We start from the raw sequence: 19,133 nt of genomic DNA, 5'->3' as shown, positions 1-19,133 counted from the left end.
AGAATATAAAAGCAATGCGTCGACTTCCTTGAAAATTCTAATCCTATAGATCTATGATCTTCTGGGGGCGTTTATATTATATATACCTACATTAAATAATATGCTGTGGTTTATTTTCTGTATTTTATTTACGCTTTCTATATGAGTCGTCTATTATCAAAGGTGGCAATCTGTGCATTTGGACAAAAAATTTTTATTGATATGTCAATACAGATTTATTTGAATATAATCGTCTCCTTCAAAGAATACCGTTCAAAACCTGCATTAAATAAAGGTTAATAGTTAACCTGTTATTTATCTAAGATGTCGTTCCGAAGAGTTTTGTGACTGCCAATGGAATATAAAGTCAATAATTCGTTTTTCTGATTTACCAATCATTGTCCAAAAGTCAGATTGCCGGCTTTGATAATAGTCGACTCATATAAAGGATTTATGAAAGTTGTCTAGGAAATTTTAGGGTAAATTCAAAAGAAACTAGGGTAAAATGTGTTAAAAAAAACGTAAGTGGAAACACTGCTTTGAAGTTTTCAAAATTCCAGGGCCGTAAAACAATCTCAAAAAAAAAAAAAAAGTTTTCAAAATGTCGTAACGATTTAATTTTTTAAATCGTTTTTTTTTGGTCTTGGTGTGAGTTATTTTACGTTGTAGTATTAATTTAGAGCAACTTTTAGCTTTATGAGAATATTAGACGATTAGACATTGAGAAACTCTGTTTTGAATTCTCTTTAGACATAACTTGGCTCCAATACTTTTTTCTTCGTTAGCGTTTCGTAAGCCTGTGTAACTATTTTCATTTCTTACAGAATGTTTATTATTAAAAATCAGCATGCCTCGAAGATCGAAAATGAAATGCTATTTCGGATGCCTTGATAACGGTGAGTTTACACTATTTTCCCGGTATATTATTTGCTAACATAATTATTATTCATAATATAATTAAATGAATTAGCACCAACTAATGGTCCTTCCTATTTCTGCTGCCTAGCTATCATATATGTTAAGTTTTGATCAAAACAGTCGGTATTAAGTCTCGTACTATCACACACACACCTCAGATAATAAAATTGTCTCGAGTGGGTGGAAGTATTTATGTTTTGCAACTCAGCGTATTATATGCTTATTGTCAAGTGGGCCCGAACTAGTTTTTTGGAATGATCAATCAGTCATGCTTTCCTGTTTAAATAAAATACAGCACAATTGATCTCACATCCAAAGTTAGATGATGGCATTCACGTTTTGTTTCCTGGTGTTTGATAACTAAGTTACACCAAGTGGCCTGTGACCACGTTCATCCTTCTACCCAATATAAAATAATGTTTTTATTTTTGTAGACAAAGGTTTGATAATGACAAAATTTTATGGAAAAATTATAAGGAGCACTAAAATGTCTGAAACATGAAAATATTGATGCACTATATTTGAACCAGAACGTGTTATGTAATATATTAATTTGTAAGTAAGATTACATTAACACTAAATTTTTCATGGTCGTATTTTTTCAATATTTGTTACATACTTAAGATACTTTGTTTCTCCGTTTCAGAAGAGAAACTGATTCAGCAAGGAACGTGAACTCTCAAGGGATCTTAATTTTTTTTAAATATGTTTATAATTGATAAATTAATAATTGAAATAGTTCATAAGAACTAAATTGATGCCAATTTTGTTTTAAAATAGGTTGTTTAGTTCTTATAGTTATAGTATTACGTTTGAATAGTTGTAATTAGTAAGTTAGTAATATATGAAAATACTGATATAAATTTTTGTAAATAACCTTTTGTAAATTCTACGAGAAGATGATTTTAATTAATGATCAAAAGTCAACGGTCTTTAAAAGCATTATTTGCAATTATTTAGATTTACTGTGGAATATATTTGCTAAGTTGTGTTTTCTGTATGAGCAGATATAAATGAAAATGCCCAAACATGATTATGTTTCTTACATTTTCATTATGTGAAATCAATATGCTTGTGACTGAGTATATTAATAATTTATTAAAACTTAAGTGATAGACAGCAACCCCTATGGCACTGCTGAAGTTTATAAGCACTGGTGACCACTTATCACGGGCCGGGTTGCGTGCTCGTCTGCTGTTGAGTGCAATAAAAATTTTCGAAACCCTTTCTATTATTTAGATGTAATATTAGTGTACATTTAATTTGGATTAAAAGATAAATTTACATTTTATGTTTGCATGTGTATGTTTATAATTCATTTGCATGTAACGAACACCAGTTTCTTTTTTAACAAAATGTAAACTAATGGTTTGTAATGAATGTAATTAACTTTAAGATGATTTTCTTTCAATCTGCTGTTTGTTTCATCTAGTATTACCAAAGCTAAAGCATCAGAAACGTCAGAATAGAAATAATTTAGATAGGGAATAAAAGTATAACTAATGTAATCATGTCTAAGATTACTATAAGCGTCATTAAGTACAAACTATCAATATTTAAGAGTACTTTAAATCATCATTACATTTTTTAAACATTTTTTGTTTTTCAAATCATGTAATAAAACGTTTGTGCAGAACAAAATGTCACATGTTATGAACATGATTGTGGGTTAATCGTTTCTTAAATTTCTAAATGTTTATAAGAATGCTAAGAATAATTTAGTATTCACTTTAGTGTGTGTATTATCTCTACAATGCTAGTATAAATGACAATTATTGTATGACGAAGCATAGGTAGTGTTTATAGATGTAATATTTTCATACAAGGTCATGATCTGTCACGATCAACTTTAAGCAAGAACTGCTATAGTTAAGAAACAAATTTATTAAATTTAATTCAAATTGTCTACTATGTTTGTAATGGAAAGCTGACATGTTTATATTTCGCACAAATGACTTAAGTGACATTGAATGATTTGATTATCTAGACTTAATTAAGTTTTAGATAACTTTCGATTTAATGTTATTAAGTACTCTAGTAGGATTAATCTAGAGGAGTTATTGTTATTCGAAATTTTATACAATTGTACGTTCATACTATCTTTTAACAGTAAATTGTTTGTAATATAGGGAAATTAAATAGCTTACAGAGAATTACAGCTTTTTATTTAAAAAAACTGTTTTCTCTCTGTATGAAAAGGTCTTATCGATTAGAATGCTGAACACAATCAAACGTTCTTTAATATTTCATAAGTACTACCGGGAATTTCAGCGATTCTAAACGATAAGATTTTTTCATAAAGAGAGTTAATTATAAAAAATATTAAAATTACTAAAAAAGCCACCTGGTGGGGGGTAGGGAGATTAATAATCGACAGCAGCGACGCCTGCTGTCCTGGGCTCTAACTAAAGCAAAAATAAAAATGAGAGTTGCGCATCTATCTCAAATATATTAAGTGTATAATCTATGGCAACTAGCATTGTTTCCGTTTAGGCGCGAGAGGGGCTGGCTCGCTCGTTCAACAAAAGGGACTCTAGGTGCCATCTAGCGTTGAGTTTTGTACTTATTTTTAAATCTGTTTTATTGGTCAGATAGGTATCCGTATAGGAAATTAAATGGTGAGCATAACTCAATCATACAGATTTTTGACTTAACTCTCTTTAGATCTAGGTGTGCGATATGTAATCAAATACTGCATTACTATTACATTGCGAAGTTTGTTAATAAAAAGTACATGAAAATAATTATTGTTTTACTGAAATTGAAGAAGAATTGCTGTCAAAATACAGAACCAGGCTTCTTTATCTATGTTATGTAATGCTCTGAGGAATTATTTGAGATGATTCCATTATCTCGTTTTTACCACCGTACCGCCCGCCACCGGAAAGAGTCCATCCATATTATCCAGAACTGCTTCGTTCATCCACGGTGTGCTTCCAGAGATTTTTATTGTCATGTACCACCCGGCTTTGGAACGAGCTCCACTCTACGGTGTTTCCTGAGCGCTATGACATGTCCTTCAAACAAGGCTTGTGGAGTATTAAACGGTAGGCAGCAGCTTGGCTCTGCCCCTGACATTGCCGACGTCCATGAGCAACGATAATCATCAGGTGGGCCGTATGCACGTTTTCCTAAAAGGGTAATAAAAAATAAAAATGAAATATTTAGTCAACTGGTGGGTGATGTCATATGTGGGCTATTCCTGTTCTATGTCTAAAATAAAAGGATGTGACATCGCGAGAGCATCGGTATCGCAGGATTCGACTGATGCTTGACCACGACCACACTGTCAACGGTGTACGACTAGGAAGAAGAAGAAGAAGCTAACTATAGAATATTAACTATACAATAATAATAACTATACAACGATTAGCCAAACATGCATTGTGGTTTATAATTAGCTGGAAATGATTTTAATATTTATTTAATTTTATATTATTCATTTAATGAGAAATGTCGTTTATGTTTTCATTATAAAACGGCGGACCCACCTCTCAAACCGAATAAATAATTGCTTCTTGGCAGAAATAGGCCAGTCAGTAGCTACCTACCATTACTACACCGTACGAATTAAAAAAAATGCGGGTTTGATTTTCATTATATAATGTTATACTTTCAACGTTCAAATGTAACAGCTGGAAAATCTGGTCGCTTGATTGACCGAATGGTAAACAGTTGCCGTCATCCTCAAGACTTCATTTCGGATTCTCCCGATTCACTATGGCTGCTTTTAGGTACCTCAAGCACCGGTCACGGCTCTGATCGAACCCGTCGCTTGCGACGAAGGGTTCGACGAACAAATTAACCCTCAGACACAGCCTACTGAGTTTCTCGACGGATCTTCTCTGTAGGTTGCGTTTCCGATCCGGTGGTAGATTCTGCGAAGTACTGCTCTTGCTTGGGCCAGTGTTAGCAACTTCCCAGGTTAGAGCTCCGTAAGCTCACCTATTCGTTGAGCGAATCTACCATAACCCTTCGAGGTAATTAACTAGGTAATCCATGAAGGGATTTTTTTTTGTTTCTTGGTATTGGGATATTAGTGGTTTACATACTGCAATTTGCTGTCGCTTGTCGCAGTGGTCACTTAGAAGGAAAATAAGCTGAGCTTGAAACATTAAGTTCTCGACCCTTGCCATTTAAGTAGTTTTTTTTTATTGCATATTGGGTGGACGAGCTTACAACCCACCTGGTGTTAAGTGGTTACCGGAGCCCATAGACATCTACAACTTAAATGTCGCCACCCACCTCGAGACGTTGGTTGTAAGGTCTCAGTTTTAACAGTACATGAGCTACCCCACTCTTCAAACCGAAACGCATTACTGCTTTACGGCAGAAATAGGCAGGGCGGTGGTACCTACCCGTGCGGACTCACAAGGCGTCCTACCACCAGTCATTACGCAAATTATAATTTTACTTCTTACGCTTTTACTGTGTTCGAGCTTACATGTCAGTCTCCTCTCCTCGCACCAGCTTGTCAGCACAGGCAAAAGCTCCTTTATGAAGCCAACAACCAGTAATTACGCAAATTATAATTTTGCGGGTTTGATTTTGATTACACGATGTTATTCCTTCACCGTGGAAGTCAATCGTGAACATTTGTTAAGTAGGTATTTCAATTTTAAAAATTGGTACCCACATGCGGGATTCGAATACCGGTGAATCGTTCAACACGAATGCAACGGGTGTCTTATCCCTTCGACAACGGTTCGAATCCTTTAAAGGTCTATGTTCGAATCTAATAAGTGTATTCAAATTTAGATACAGATCATATTATAATAAGTATACGTACTTTTTAGTTCATAATATTATTAATAAAGAGGTTTCTGCTAAAGAAGTCCCAACTGTTTGCCTTTTTGACAGAATAGCGAAATGAAAGCACGCCAAAGTTCAAATTTCGAATATTTAATTTTATGATACAAAAACATGAATAAATAACTACATTAAAAATATTAAAACAAATTAAAATTTCAAAGCTGACCTAAATAAGTTTTATGAAGATAAAAAGGCAAAATAGAAAATGCAGTGACACATAATGTAGAAAAATAAAATGACGAAAATTAAAGAATGTAGAAACACTTTTCTTCTAAAAAGTAGTTTCTATAATTGAAAATTTAAGATTTAAGTAGAAATATAGTAAGAGGACATGGAAAGATGGCAAAGGCCAGCTTCGCCCGTGTATTATTAATTAAAAAACAAATAAAATAAAATCAGTCTACAATCGCAAACTACTATACCTAGTCTTTCCATTTTAAAATTGAATTCAAAATTCAAAGGCATGTTTCTGACGACAGAACACTTGTAAAATATGTTATTGTTAAAATCATAGTTTAAATCCAAGCGATTTTCATAAAATTAGTCAGCCCTCACAGTTACTTGCTTCGCATGTGTACAAAATGTTATTTTTGAATTAGGTCCAAATGTAGCCAGTACTAAAATTACACTATGCATATTTCAGAAGTCAGCGTCTCTTTATTTCCAAACGGGACTGTTTTGTAGTTTTCTGTAAGATTAACGACTTCTGTGTTACAACACTCATCTTCGTTGATAGGTTTGCTATCAAACTGGGAATAGTTCAAATCTTTTGAACTGAGCCACATATATTTGAACTCTTTGCTGACTGGTTCAACTAGCTTTGGCTTGCTTGTAATGTAGACGTAGTTCCAGTGATCTGACGATCGATCGTTTCCCCAGTTTAGTGTACCTGTCATTAAAACTTTGTCGTCGATCAAACAGAATTTATGTTGCATTGTATACGGTTCTGTATTAATGTACTTGATCACTGCACCTGAAATCAAAGAGGAAGAGAGACGAAATTCTTAACACGCTATGGATTGAAGGTGCAGGTGAGTCAGGTGACGGACACCGACATCTTGTTGGCGGGAGAAAATAGATTTTATGTCTGATCTGTCTGATTCTATTTTTATCATTTCAGTATTTCTCGTTAAACTTGCAAATCTTATTACCACCCTATATAAGCCTGGAAGCTCGCAAGTAGTATAGTGTTCAAGCTTTTCTGCTTGACTATGTATAGTCATATTTATATCGCGAAATAAGTACTATGATAAAAAATTGCTACTCACCAGCATCTAAAAGTTCCTTTATGAAGACATCATTTGGTTCGTTGCACCCGGACTGATCTATTACAATTGAAATCTTAATATTTTTCTTTTTCAGCATTTCAACTAAGCGTCCTTGTATTGCTACATTGTGTATCCCAGGCATACAAACTTTAATGTTATGCTTCGCTGCTTCTATGAAACTCATTAATTTATCGAAACAATTGTAGGCATTTAAATGTAATTTACAAAACACCATGACTTCATTTAATTCTGTGTTTCGACTTTTATAGAAATAGGCTGCTGCGAATACTACACAAGTTAAAGCGAAGGCTGCCGCTGAAGAAAAAATTCGTGGATACAGTTTCATTTTAGTTCACTCCACACATTTAATAGAACTTTTTGGGCATCTACTGCGACCGGTCTTGTAATTTTATGCTTTTAAATAAAACAAAGAGGTCAAACCATGTTTAGGTTACGATACCGTGTATTTTTATTCATCTACCTTCAAAAACACAGTTAAAAATACTGTGTTTATAATATTACTTAGTAAAAATAATATCTAGCTAATACTTTTTTTTCTTGACAAAATTATAACATCATTATAATTTTATATAAAAAAAGCACGTAAAAATAATGTTACAAAATCGGAGCTGGAAGTTCAGCAATGTAATGATTGTAAATTTAAATTGAATTGAATTTTAAAATTTTAAAAACAATCATAGTAATGTCCCAGTGAATAATAATAGAATTAATTAAAAAACTGTATGTTATTGGAAAATGTATTCTTTAATTAATTTGAACGCGAACGCCCTGAGAGAAGCCGAAAACCGAAGCAAATGGAAGCTGATGGTACAAAGAGCCGCGAAGGGCTTTCAGGGACACGACCTTCAGCAATGGAGTTTTCGAATAAGAAGAAGAAGAAGAAGAATTAATTAACATTAAGGCTTTCGAAAACTTCTTAAGGTCTCTTAAATCTATTATCGATTATTTTCTATTGTAAAAAATTCCAAAAATTTCGGAGATCATAGGGATGCGCTGTCATTATTGTCAAGTGTCAAATGATAAAAACCCGCATTCCCGCTGTTTGAACTTTTGAAGGAAGAGTAATCAGTAAAGTGCTTACAACTTAGAATAAAAACCAAACATCAAAATGATTCGACAACAACAGTTTAACAAGACGCGAGTAACTAGAGGGTTCCCCGGCTAGTTCCGTAGACAAAATAAACTAGCGAACGCGTGTTAATATTTGTTAATATGGGTATCACTGGTTTGATACCATTTATTGAAAAGGCTTCCCGCCGGACTGAAGTTAGTGAATTCAGCGGTTGTACAGTTGCTATTGATTCTTATTGCTGGCTTCATAAAGGAGCTTTTGCATGTGCTGACAAGCTGGTGCGAGGAGAGGAGACTGACATGTAAGTTTGAATACAGTAAAAGCGGTAAGAAGTAAAATTATAATTTTCGTAATGACTGGTGGTAGGATGTCTTGTGAGTCCGCACAGGTAGGTACCACCACCCTGCCTATTTCTGACGTGAGGCAGTAATGCGTTTCGGTTTTAAGGGTGGGGCAGCCGTTTATAGTAAAAACTGAAACCTTAGAACTTATATCTCAAGGTAGGTGGTGGCATATACGTTGTAGATGTCTATAGGGCTCCGGTAACCACTTAACATCAGGTGGGCCATGAGTGCGTCCAACCACTTAAGCAATAAATAAAAAAGAAGTCAATAGCGTAACAATCATCCCTGTAAATGGCTTGTATTTATTAGTCAGTTTAAATTGTTTATTTTTATTAGATGGATTATTGTTAAATTGGTGTCAGCTATGATTTTTAACCAGCACAGGTCGAAATCTCCATCCTGGTTATTTCTGCTGGGAACAATTTATATACTTTGAAAGACTGCACAGGCATTTAGAAAAAGGAAAACACAAAATCAAGCAATACTAAAAACAAAATTATAAAATAAAATCCATCAAAGAAATAAAATTGAATGTGACATTTATTATATCAAGTCAAAAAATGAGGTCTAATCAAATCTACAGGATGTAATTAAAATTTTCAGACAACAAATATAGGACGACTATTCATGATAAAAAAAAATTGCACTGTTTCATAATTAAAATTATCTAATATGCTGGATCTATGAGTTAATGTTTAAAGTCAAGAAAAGTATTTGTATTTGCTTAGCTTAATAAGTGAATATTCTTTTCTGTTTATGTATTATTTATGTATTTTAAGGTCTCTAAATTGTCCCATTATACTGTGTATTTATTTTATAACAACTATAAAACATTTGTTTTGCAGGCATATAAAGTACTGTTTGAAATATGTGACAATGCTTTTGTCTAAGAACATAAAACCAATCTTAGTATTTGATGGACGACATCTCCCAGCTAAAGCAATGACAGAATCAAAAAGGCGAGAGTAAGTTATATTTTGCAGTTTTTATTGTCTACCTGTACATGTAGTTTCTACTTGTAGTCATTGCATTAAAATATGTATATCTACCTTCTTCTTCTTCTTCTATATATATAAAAATGAATTGCTGTTCGTTAGTCTCACTAAAACTCGAGAACAGCTGGACCGATTTGGCTAATTTTGGTCTTGAATTATTTGTGGAAGTCCTGAGAAGGTTTAAAAGGTACATAAATATGAAAATGCTCCGAATGAAATAAAAATAACAATTTTGCTTTCCCTTTGATGTGTCCCCCGTCGGACGCATTCTTTTTGTTTGTTTTAAGTTTATTTTATACAAAAGTTTAGGTCCTTTATTTATCGATTGAGGCACTACGAAGTCTGCCGGGTCAGCTAGTCTGAAATAAATATTAGAATAAACCAATCTTATATATTTGAAGTGCTTCTTCCTTTTCTCATGTACCAAGTAACCGAGGAAAATAGTTTAGCATGTACTGTTTTATGTATGTTATGTCCAAATTGCTGGCTAATTTTGGGATCTCAGGGAATCAACCTGAATTTTTATATACAGGGAAGCTCATGGATGATCTAAAATAGCTGGCACTTGGTTTATATACAGGGTGTCCCAGAATGAATGGATAATCCTGAAAACTACATAGTAGAGTTATTGGGGACACAACAAAAAAAATAAAAAAAATCTGTTACTACCCAAATTACGTATTTAAAAAAATTATTGATATTTTCCATACTGGCATGCATTTCTGGAATATACAACAGCTACAAATAAATGAAATCCATAGGCTTTTTGGTGTTATAATATTCTACATGGACTATACTAAGGAATATGCAGGAAATCATATGAGTAGCTAGTGTTAATTTTTTAAAAGTTAATCTGAACTTAAATTCAATCATGAAATTTTGTATTTTTTCTTTATTTTTAATTTGGGTACTACCTAAGACATATTTTTTTTGTGTCCCCAGTAGTTCTACTATGAGGTGTTTCAGGATAATCTAGTCTTTCTGGGACACCCTGTACAAGGGAAGTTGCTAGTTGCTACTTAAATTATTCCAATATAATCTAATTATTTTATTCTACCTCTGTACAATTCAGTATACACACCTTCACACTCAAAGCAATCAAACCATATGAACAAAATGATAGCACACTCTTGTAATAATGTTTTCTAAGGAGTCTTTTGCCACAAATATTCTAATGGATACTTTTTTATCTATCTAGTTCTATTCAAATGTTCACTGCAATGTAATGTGTTATTTTGCAGATCTCGAAATATTTCAAAGAAAAGAGCAGCAGAGCTTTTAAGTTTAGGAAAGGTAAGTAAATGCTTATAAATTAACGGAACAATTCTTTTTAGATTAAAATTATTTATTTAGATGCCGGGTAAAGTAGTGAGAGGAGAATGTGTTTCAGGCTTTCATTGTGTAGTTAATTTACACACACATGGCTTAAAAAATGCCCTACCTAAACAAAATTATTTATGGATGGGGTTAAGTACTAACCCATAGTTCCTTATCTTAGAATTGAATGTATAAAGTTTTAAGTGTTAAAAGTATCACATGAAAGTATTTTTCCATATTGCATAATGTGATAGATTTTGTGTTTCATAATTTCGTATTAAAATTCGTATTTTCCATCACAAAAATTACATCTTCAGTATTATCAATCACAAACATTACATCTGCTATCCTCAGATAGAAGAAGCCCGTTCATACCTGCGTCGTAGTGTCGATATCACTCACGCCATGGCACTGGATCTTATTAAGGAGTGCAGGAAAATGAATGTAGATTGTATTGTCGCTCCATACGAAGCAGACGCTCAGTTAGCCTACCTCAACATAAAGAACATAGCACAATTAGTGATAACTGAAGACTCTGATCTCATACTGTTTGGATGTACTAAGGTAATGCATATATAAATTAATATTATTATTATAATTTTCTTTCCTACCTATGCTGATAGTCTTGAGAGGCTATATCAGCGTTACCCTAGCGTGTAGGTGAGCTTTCGGGGCTCAAACCGGAGTGTTCCTAACAAGGCTAACTGACCCTAGCAAGGGCAGTGCTTCGCAGAATCTACCACTGGATTGGAAACGCGATCCACTGAGAAGAAACAGCGAGAAACTCAGTGGGCTGTGTCTAGGGATTAATTTACTCGGCGAGCTCTTCGTCGCAAGCGACGGGTCCCACGAGGACGGTGACCGGTGCTTGAGATACCTAAAAGAACCGTTAATGGATCGGGAGGATCCTTAATGAAAAATCAGAGATACATTGATAATACTTGTCAATGTGCAAAATTTTAAAACAATTTTTGACCTTGAAGTCGTCGTGGCCTAAGGGTTAAGACGTCCGGTGCATTCATGTTGAGCGATGCACCGATGTTCGAATCTCAATCCGGTACTAATTTTTCTAATGAAATACGTACTCAACAAATGTTCACGATTGACTTCCACGGTGAAGGAATAACATCGTGTAATAAAAATGAAACCCGCAAAATTATAATTTTCGCAATTACTGGTGGTAGGACCTCTTGTGAGTCCGCGCGGGTAGGTACCACCGCCCTGCCTATTTCTGCCGTGAACCAGTAATGCGTTTCGGTTTGAAGGGTGGGGCAGCCGTTGTAACTATACTTGAGACCTTAGAACTATTATCTCAAGGTGGGTGACGCATTTACGTCGTAGATGTCTATGGGCTCCAGTAACCACTTAACACCAGGTTGGCTGTGAGCTCGTCCATCCATCTAGTAATAAAAAAAACATAAAACTGATTTACAAAAAATGCATTATTGTTCAATAAATTAGCTCCTACCAAATTTTTGTTAAAGTTGTGTAAGCTAGCAACAAATGTCAATATGTAATGGGAATTTACAAAATCGTTTTTAGGTCCTCTTCAAAATGGATCTCCATGGTACAGGAACTCTGGTTGAAACGTCAAAATTGCCTCACGTAATGAAATGTCCGATACAACACTACACTTTTGATAAATTTAGGAGGATGTGCATAATGTCTGGATGTGATTACCTAGCCTCATTACCAGGCATAGGATTGGCTAAATCTAGACAATTCGTTGTTGCAACACAGGATCCAAATTTTGCTAATGTAAGTGTTTTATATCAATTACCAAGCAGACACCAGTGCAGAAGGAGATCCTTACGCGAAAGTGGCAATTGATTGGTCACATACTGAGAAACCCACCTATCAAAGAGAGTACTGACCTAGAAAGTGTCTGGCAAAGGGCAGAGAGGCCGCCCCAGAACAACTTGGCGTCGCTCGGTGGAGCAAGAGATAGGGGTCTTGGGCATGACGTGGGAGGATCTAGAACAGACTGCCCAAGACCGACGTAAATGGAAGGGTTTGAGGCAGAGGGCAATAGGAAATAATGATGATGATGTTGAAGTGCTTTATAAGTACACTATTGATAAGGCTAGGTGAAAGCTGGTATGGGCTGTTATTGTTGAGGGAATTTGTGATACAATAATGTGTAGTTATTGTTTCACTCTCATTGTGTGTAGTGATGTTTCCAGACTTTCATCACACAATCACCGTATAAACTGAAATTTTTCATTTATTTATATTAATAGAAAATAATGTATTTAATAATATTGGTAATCTTCCTTTAATGCATGAAATATCTATTTAGATTAACTTAGATTACCATCAAATTAGAGATGCTCAGTTGGGTTTTCATACATACCAATTATGATTACGCACTTAAACCTAACTTATTATAATAGCACCGATTTTGAAACCTTGAATTTGCAACATTTGTTGGAAAATATAACAATATCTATCTAATTAGTGCTTTGTCAAACATCATTATAATGTAAAAAAGATCTTATTATGTCATTCCGTCTGTTCTATTTGATGATATAAATAATACTCAGTTGTTTGATTGTGTAATGAAAGCGATTTTTCGAATTATGTCCATAATAATGATCTTATTTAATTTTTTAAGTTATGTGTTAAAATTTGACGGTAGTTAGCACAATATTCAACACTAGACTAGTACGCTGGCCGGCCGTGACCCCAAAAACTAGAGCATACGAAACGTCGGAAACAATAAACACGGGAAACCTTGAAAACAGTAATAATGTTTTATCACATCAACAAACCTTATAAGTGCCAGCCTTGAGACATGAGTTTTATAACTTAACGGCTGCCTCACCCTGCAAGCCGAAATGCATTACTGTCTCACGGCAGAAATAGGCAGGGCGCGGGCTCACGGGACACACTCTCATGACTCAAATCATAAAGTTGCTTACACTACATTAAGCTCTTTTTCTTTTTTACAGGCATTAAGAAAACTGCCAAATTTTTTCAATCGGATGTCGTTGATCGTTACCGACGAATACAGAGAGAATTTCCTAAAAGCGGAAGCTACATTCAAACATCAGTATGTCTATGATCCTATTGAAAGGAAAATGCTGAGGCTGACTGAACCAGACGATGAAGGTACAGTTATGTTTTTGTATAGACCTCTAAATACTCAATAGTCACCGCTGCTGGAGCAGATACATATTATTATATGGATAATATTATTTGGCATGACATACATGACTTCTATGACATAGTAGTAGAATAGTTTTGTTCGTTTTAATTTCGCACGAAGAAGATGGTATGTGCTTGGTCTGATTTTGATTAGTATTCAGCATTTTGAAGTCGTCGTGGCCTAAAGGATAAGGCGTCCGGTGCATTCGTATCGAGCGATGCAACCGTGTTCGAATCCCGCAGGTGGTTACCAATTTTTCTAATGAAATACGTACTTAACAAATGCTCACGATTGACTTCCACGGTGAAGGAATAACATCGTGTAATAAAAATCAAACCCTCAAAATTATAATTTGCGTAATTACTGGTGGTAAAATCTCTTGTGAGCCCGCACGGGTAGGTACCACCACCCTGCCTATTTCCGCCGTGAAGCAGTAATGCGTTTCGGTTTGAAGGGTGGGGCAGCCGTTGTAACTATACTGAGACTTTAGAACTTATATCTCAAGATGAGTGGCGCATTTACGTTGTAGATGTCTATGGGCTCCAGTAATCACTTAACACCAGGTGGGCTGTGAGCTCTTCCACACATCAAGGCAATAAAAAGAAAAGTCGTCGTGGTCTAAAAGATAATAATAAAAAATTAAGGATAATTAGTAAAATATTATATATTTATGTATGTTTCAGATACAGAGAAAGCGCTCTGCGTGAACGCCGGAGATCTGTTAGAAGCGGATACAGCGTTTCAATTAGCGTTGGGTAATTTAGATCCGTTTACGTTGAAGAAGATGGACGATTGGCATCCAGACTTTAGGAAAGCTGTAAGTGTAATTTTTATTTTAATCTGTAGTCAGCCGACCCTTGTAGTCGAGTCCGCGATTTTTTCATGAAATCTCTATGACAATGTTGATGCTATTGTCAAACTCGATGCTGTGTTAGCAGGCTGTCCATCACGGCAACCCGAAAGCATATACATGTTTAAAAATAAAAGGATATAAGAACAAGAAACAATAAAATAAAAAACTACACACGAATCAGTTTAAAATGATTCTTGCTGTAAATTAAATTGGAGTGTCTGTTTCTGATCTCGAGAATAATAATTAATATGTCTGGAACTAAGTTCTTGCTGTTTGTCAATAGATGGCAGCAGCGGTATGTGTCGCTAGAACATTGTGGACCAATCTTTGACACATGGCAAACAAATCGCTTTGACACATCAGTGGTTGTGTTGTGTGAAAATTTCTTGAGTTTGTACCAACTATTCGTCATTTGCGGGTAGTTTTGCTGTACTTCTTTAATTCGAAGGGAACTTTAAAGTATTTCAAAGACCATCGTTTCGATGTTCACAACCGTCTACTTGAAGGATATACTTCGAAAGACACTGGATTGAAGACATAGCTCCACGAGGATACGTATTAAAGGCAAGATCGAGCCCGCTAAAGCATTACATCTCATTCTTCGTCTTCCTAACGTTATCCCGGTCTAGTGCCAGGTTCCGTTTTCCTACGTTTGTGCTATGCATCCTACTACTAGTATTAATTCTATATATCGTGCGATATACGGCGTGATAACGTCACTTATGCAAATTATGTAATAATCCAGGAGAAACGTTAGAAAATTCAACATCTTATTATATAATTCTTAAATAGTTCTCTTAGGCTATAGAACTGATAATATCTAAACTACAACTTTAAACTCCATCAGTAAAAGCAAATATCTCTCGTCTCACTAATAACTATTAAAAAATGTATTTTCTCATAGTCAGTTCAGTGTTAACAAAAAATTGCATAAGTGACTTTATAGCACCGCATATGCGATATTAATACGTGAAGCAAAAACTTTGTACCCCTTTTTACGAAAATTACGCGGACGGAGGAGTATGAAATTTCTCACACTTATAGAGAATATATATACATTATTGATTATAAAAAAAAATACACACACTACCATGTATTTGACACACATACGTATGCATACTATTTATTTATTGTCAAACTTTTCATATTGCTTATAGTCTGTGGTCAAATTAAGAATAGATTAAATATTGTTCGTCTTTATTAATATTTGTCTAAAGTGTAGTCTTGACGAAATCTGTAATTATAAAAGTCTTTGACAATAGAATCATAATAGTGTACAAACTTATAATTTCAATTAATTATAGTCGAATTCCGACTACCGGGGGACCACTAATATATATTAAAATTTAATTTAAGGTACAATACCCTCAGAACAACTGTTGGATAGAGAGGGAAGTGTCCGCGCATCCCAGTATATGGTCGCCGACGTTCGTTTCGTATTTGAATAGTACGAGACCTTGGCAGAAACCAGCGAAAGCTGAGCCCTTGTTCGCTATACAGACTACAGCGAGGAGAAAGATGGTCAATCTTGTTAGTAAGCACGTGCCGGAGACACAGGATGAAAGGTAATATTTATTTCACGAGCCAGTAGTATTACTGATTAATGATCTGTTCGATAATCAGAATATAAGTCTACAAGTGCGACGGTAACCACTCTCCATCAGGTGGGCCGTATGCTAGTCTGCCTATACGGCAAAAAAAAAAAGTTTATTTCGAGATAAAAAATTGTCAAAGTAGACATATTTTTATCTTATTTTCTAACTTAACCTTTATACAGGTAACCCTCCTATAACACTGTTTACATATAACACATTTTATAACACGGTCGCTCTAACTCTAAAGTTCGTCTGAGGTCGTTGAACTCACGCGACAGCTGATTTTTATTTGTGCATTGTAGTGCAGTGCATTGTATGCAATCTAAAAATCCCTAAAAAAAAACATTTACATATTATTATTATCATAGAAATCGCTAGACTAGCATTTTATTTTCGGGAAAGTTTTTTTTTATCTATTAATTTTTTTTATTGTATAGATGGGTGGACGAGTTCACAGCCCACCTGGCCTTAATTGGTTACCGTAGCCCATAGACATCTACAACGTAAATACCGCCCACCCACCTTGAGACAAGAGTTCTTTTATTTATTTATTTATTTTATTTATACTTTAACCAAAAAAAAAACCTTAAACTCTATGGTCTCAGTATAGTTACATAAATATATCTTAGTTTGACTTTTTGTTTCAGTTTGTCAATTCAAGCGCTGAGTTCCATGTACTGCGTAGAGCCAACAACTAAGAGACAAAAGACGGACGACGACATTGACATCATCACAAGCGTCGCCAATGAACATGACGCGCCGTCGGACATTGAGAATAAAGATAAATCACCGATACTAGAAAACAGGGAGAGGTCGTACAAGAAATGCTTAAGAAACAATAACGTATTGAGGAAGTTTAGTAGATTTCCGAGGACTGTGTTGGACGAAAACGTTGTTGAGAGTAGATTTTTCACGGCCAACGTGAAGGCTGAGGACAATGTTAATGACAGAACCGGATCTACGCGAAATCCTTTTAAAATACGTTCGCCCGAAGCGAACAAGGTGACGGTGCGATCGGATAACGAGTTAATAAGTGATCGGATTTCGAGTCCAATATTGGATCCAGTCTCGCTTAAACTTGACACGTTGGCCGATTCGCCGCCAACGTTAGAGGTAAACACGGAAGACTCCGTCATAGAGAACACTTATCCATACGAGACGTTGATCACTCCAGTCGACAGTCAGGTACTCCAATGTTTGTTATTGCACTAGTTTATATTAGTTTGATTCTGTCGAATCCGACTTGCCTGTAAGTGTTGTTATAGTTCTTTTTCGAAATGAGGGCATGGATTTTCACAGATATTAACTCACTCACGAAATAGATAAAACAAAACAAATCACACAACTTCACTCTCGCGTTCCCGTCATAAAGTCGACAATAACCCACACCCACATAACGAAATAAAAACCTTACCTAATCATTATCATTAAGTTCATTAAACTGTCATTTGATTGTGCAGGAATCGTTCGGTGAGTCGGCATCAGTAGTTTCATCTCAAGACAGCGGTGTAGTCCTGGATGTAACCAAAACCAACCGGCCGACCACGAAGCCGACCGATACCAAGAGGCCCGGATGCAGAGTACCCGGATTAAAGAAAGCGACATCCGTGCCGAACAACCAGCCTACGCTATTGAGTAAATTTGGATTTCAGAAAAAGTGAGTATCGAGTATTCGATTAGGTTTTTTATTATTAATTGCTTAGATGGGTGGACGAGCTCACAACCCACCTGGTGTTAAGTGGTTACTGGAGCCCATAGACATCTACAAAATAAATGCGCCACCCAGCTTGAGATATAAGTTGTAAAGTCTCAACGGCTTACGGGTATGGTTACAACGGCTGCCCCACCCTTCAAACTGAAACGCATTACTGCTTCACGGCAGAAATAGCCAGAGTGGTGGTACCTACCCGTGCGGACTCACAAGACGTCCTACCACCATTGTAGGTGTAGATTACTGTTTTTAATCAATAAATAAAAGTTAGTTTTAGTGAGGAAAAAAAACAGAAGTTTCTCACGGACATTCGGTAGGAATGGAGTTTTCAGCCTCAGTCGCTTAGTGATACTATTGGAACTGTTGGTGAGAATGGTCACAGCTGAAGAAGTAGGCTCGTACAAACAAAGACGATTGGAAAAATCTTTCGTTTTATTATCGATTTTCTTTTAAAAAAAAACCTTTTGCAATTAGTGTTCTATTAAATTTCGTGTTCATTCATTTTCAGAGTCGCTTTGAAGAGATGACTTTAAAGATTTGTTTAGAAGACTAGTCAAAGGACGTGTGAAATGTAAACTTTAAGCATTTATGATAGTGCCTTATTGTAATAGTTGAATTAAGTTTGTGTAAATAATGATTTTAAATTAAGAATTTCGAGATTATTTGTTTTACGGTGTTTGACGAAGCAGCAAATTTAAGAATGGAGGTATAATTATAAATAAACTCAATGCAGTGTGAAAAAAAAATTGTTTATTAATTTGCTAAGTAATATTTTGCATTTGTTTGTGTTAATATCGACGTACAATTTAATAATACTTTACTATACTCTACTCTAATAATCACTAATGATTATTTAGGTTTTAAGATGTGACTCTGTTTAATTATTTTAATGAATCTCTGAACCCACCTCAATAAAATTTTTTTCGTTTATCAATAGTAAAAAAAAATCACTTGTTTGGAATTGTGTCAGTGGATTAAGAAACTCCAAAAATATCTTGATTATAACAAAACAATAAATTATAGTAGATAATTATAATTGTATTATGTTTGTCTTATTATGTTTCGTAATGGACTTTGTTGATTGTGATAATAAAATAAAA

At 34.9% G+C, this 19,133-nt stretch overlaps 2 protein-coding genes and 1 long non-coding RNA gene across 5 annotated transcripts; 2 read left to right on the top strand and 1 right to left on the bottom strand.

The window, feature by feature from the left end:
• The first annotated feature begins 510 nt into the window (after positions 1-510).
• LOC149502085 (uncharacterized) lies at positions 511-3,050 on the top strand. The gene is made up of 4 exons (XR_016323808.1): positions 511-627; positions 804-875; positions 1,332-1,452; positions 1,544-3,050. It is a non-coding gene; the product is annotated as an uncharacterized LOC149502085 (long non-coding RNA).
• A 2,733-nt stretch (positions 3,051-5,783) lies between these two features.
• Positions 5,784-7,471, bottom strand: LOC114241307 (mitochondrial cardiolipin hydrolase). 2 transcript variants are annotated; one of them, XM_028172093.2, is made up of 2 exons: positions 6,978-7,471; positions 5,784-6,682 (listed from the first exon to the last, which is right to left on the bottom strand). In XM_028172093.2, the coding sequence occupies exons 1-2, from the start codon at positions 7,321-7,323 to the stop codon at positions 6,333-6,335; spliced, it is 696 nt and encodes a 231-aa protein (XP_028027894.2). In that variant the 5' UTR covers positions 7,324-7,471; the 3' UTR covers positions 5,784-6,332. The 2 variants fall into 2 exon arrangements, with proteins under 2 accessions (XP_028027894.2, XP_089587211.1); XM_089731085.1 differs by having other exon boundaries at positions 5,784-6,598; positions 6,978-7,465.
• A 478-nt stretch (positions 7,472-7,949) lies between these two features.
• On the top strand, positions 7,950-19,063 carry tos (Exonuclease tos). Of its 2 annotated transcripts, none has more exons than XM_028172241.2 (11): positions 7,950-8,371; positions 9,260-9,379; positions 10,651-10,702; positions 11,081-11,290; positions 12,269-12,484; positions 13,678-13,837; positions 14,558-14,691; positions 16,084-16,292; positions 16,970-17,507; positions 17,783-17,979; positions 18,542-19,063. In XM_028172241.2, exons 1-11 carry the CDS (start codon positions 8,211-8,213, stop codon positions 18,558-18,560), a joined length of 2,016 nt encoding a protein of 671 aa, XP_028028042.2. In that variant the 5' UTR covers positions 7,950-8,210; the 3' UTR covers positions 18,561-19,063. The 2 variants fall into 2 exon arrangements, with proteins under 2 accessions (XP_028028042.2, XP_089587209.1); XM_089731083.1 differs by having other exon boundaries at positions 7,957-8,371; positions 14,558-14,697.
• Positions 19,064-19,133: the final 70 nt, after the last annotated feature.

Source organism: Bombyx mandarina, chromosome 11, assembly GCF_030267445.1.
Source record: "Bombyx mandarina strain Sakado chromosome 11, ASM3026744v2".
Classification (NCBI taxonomy): Eukaryota; Metazoa; Arthropoda; class Insecta; order Lepidoptera; family Bombycidae; genus Bombyx; species Bombyx mandarina.
Note: the sequence above shows the minus strand (reverse complement) of the source record. Positions and strands in the feature narration are given on the sequence as shown.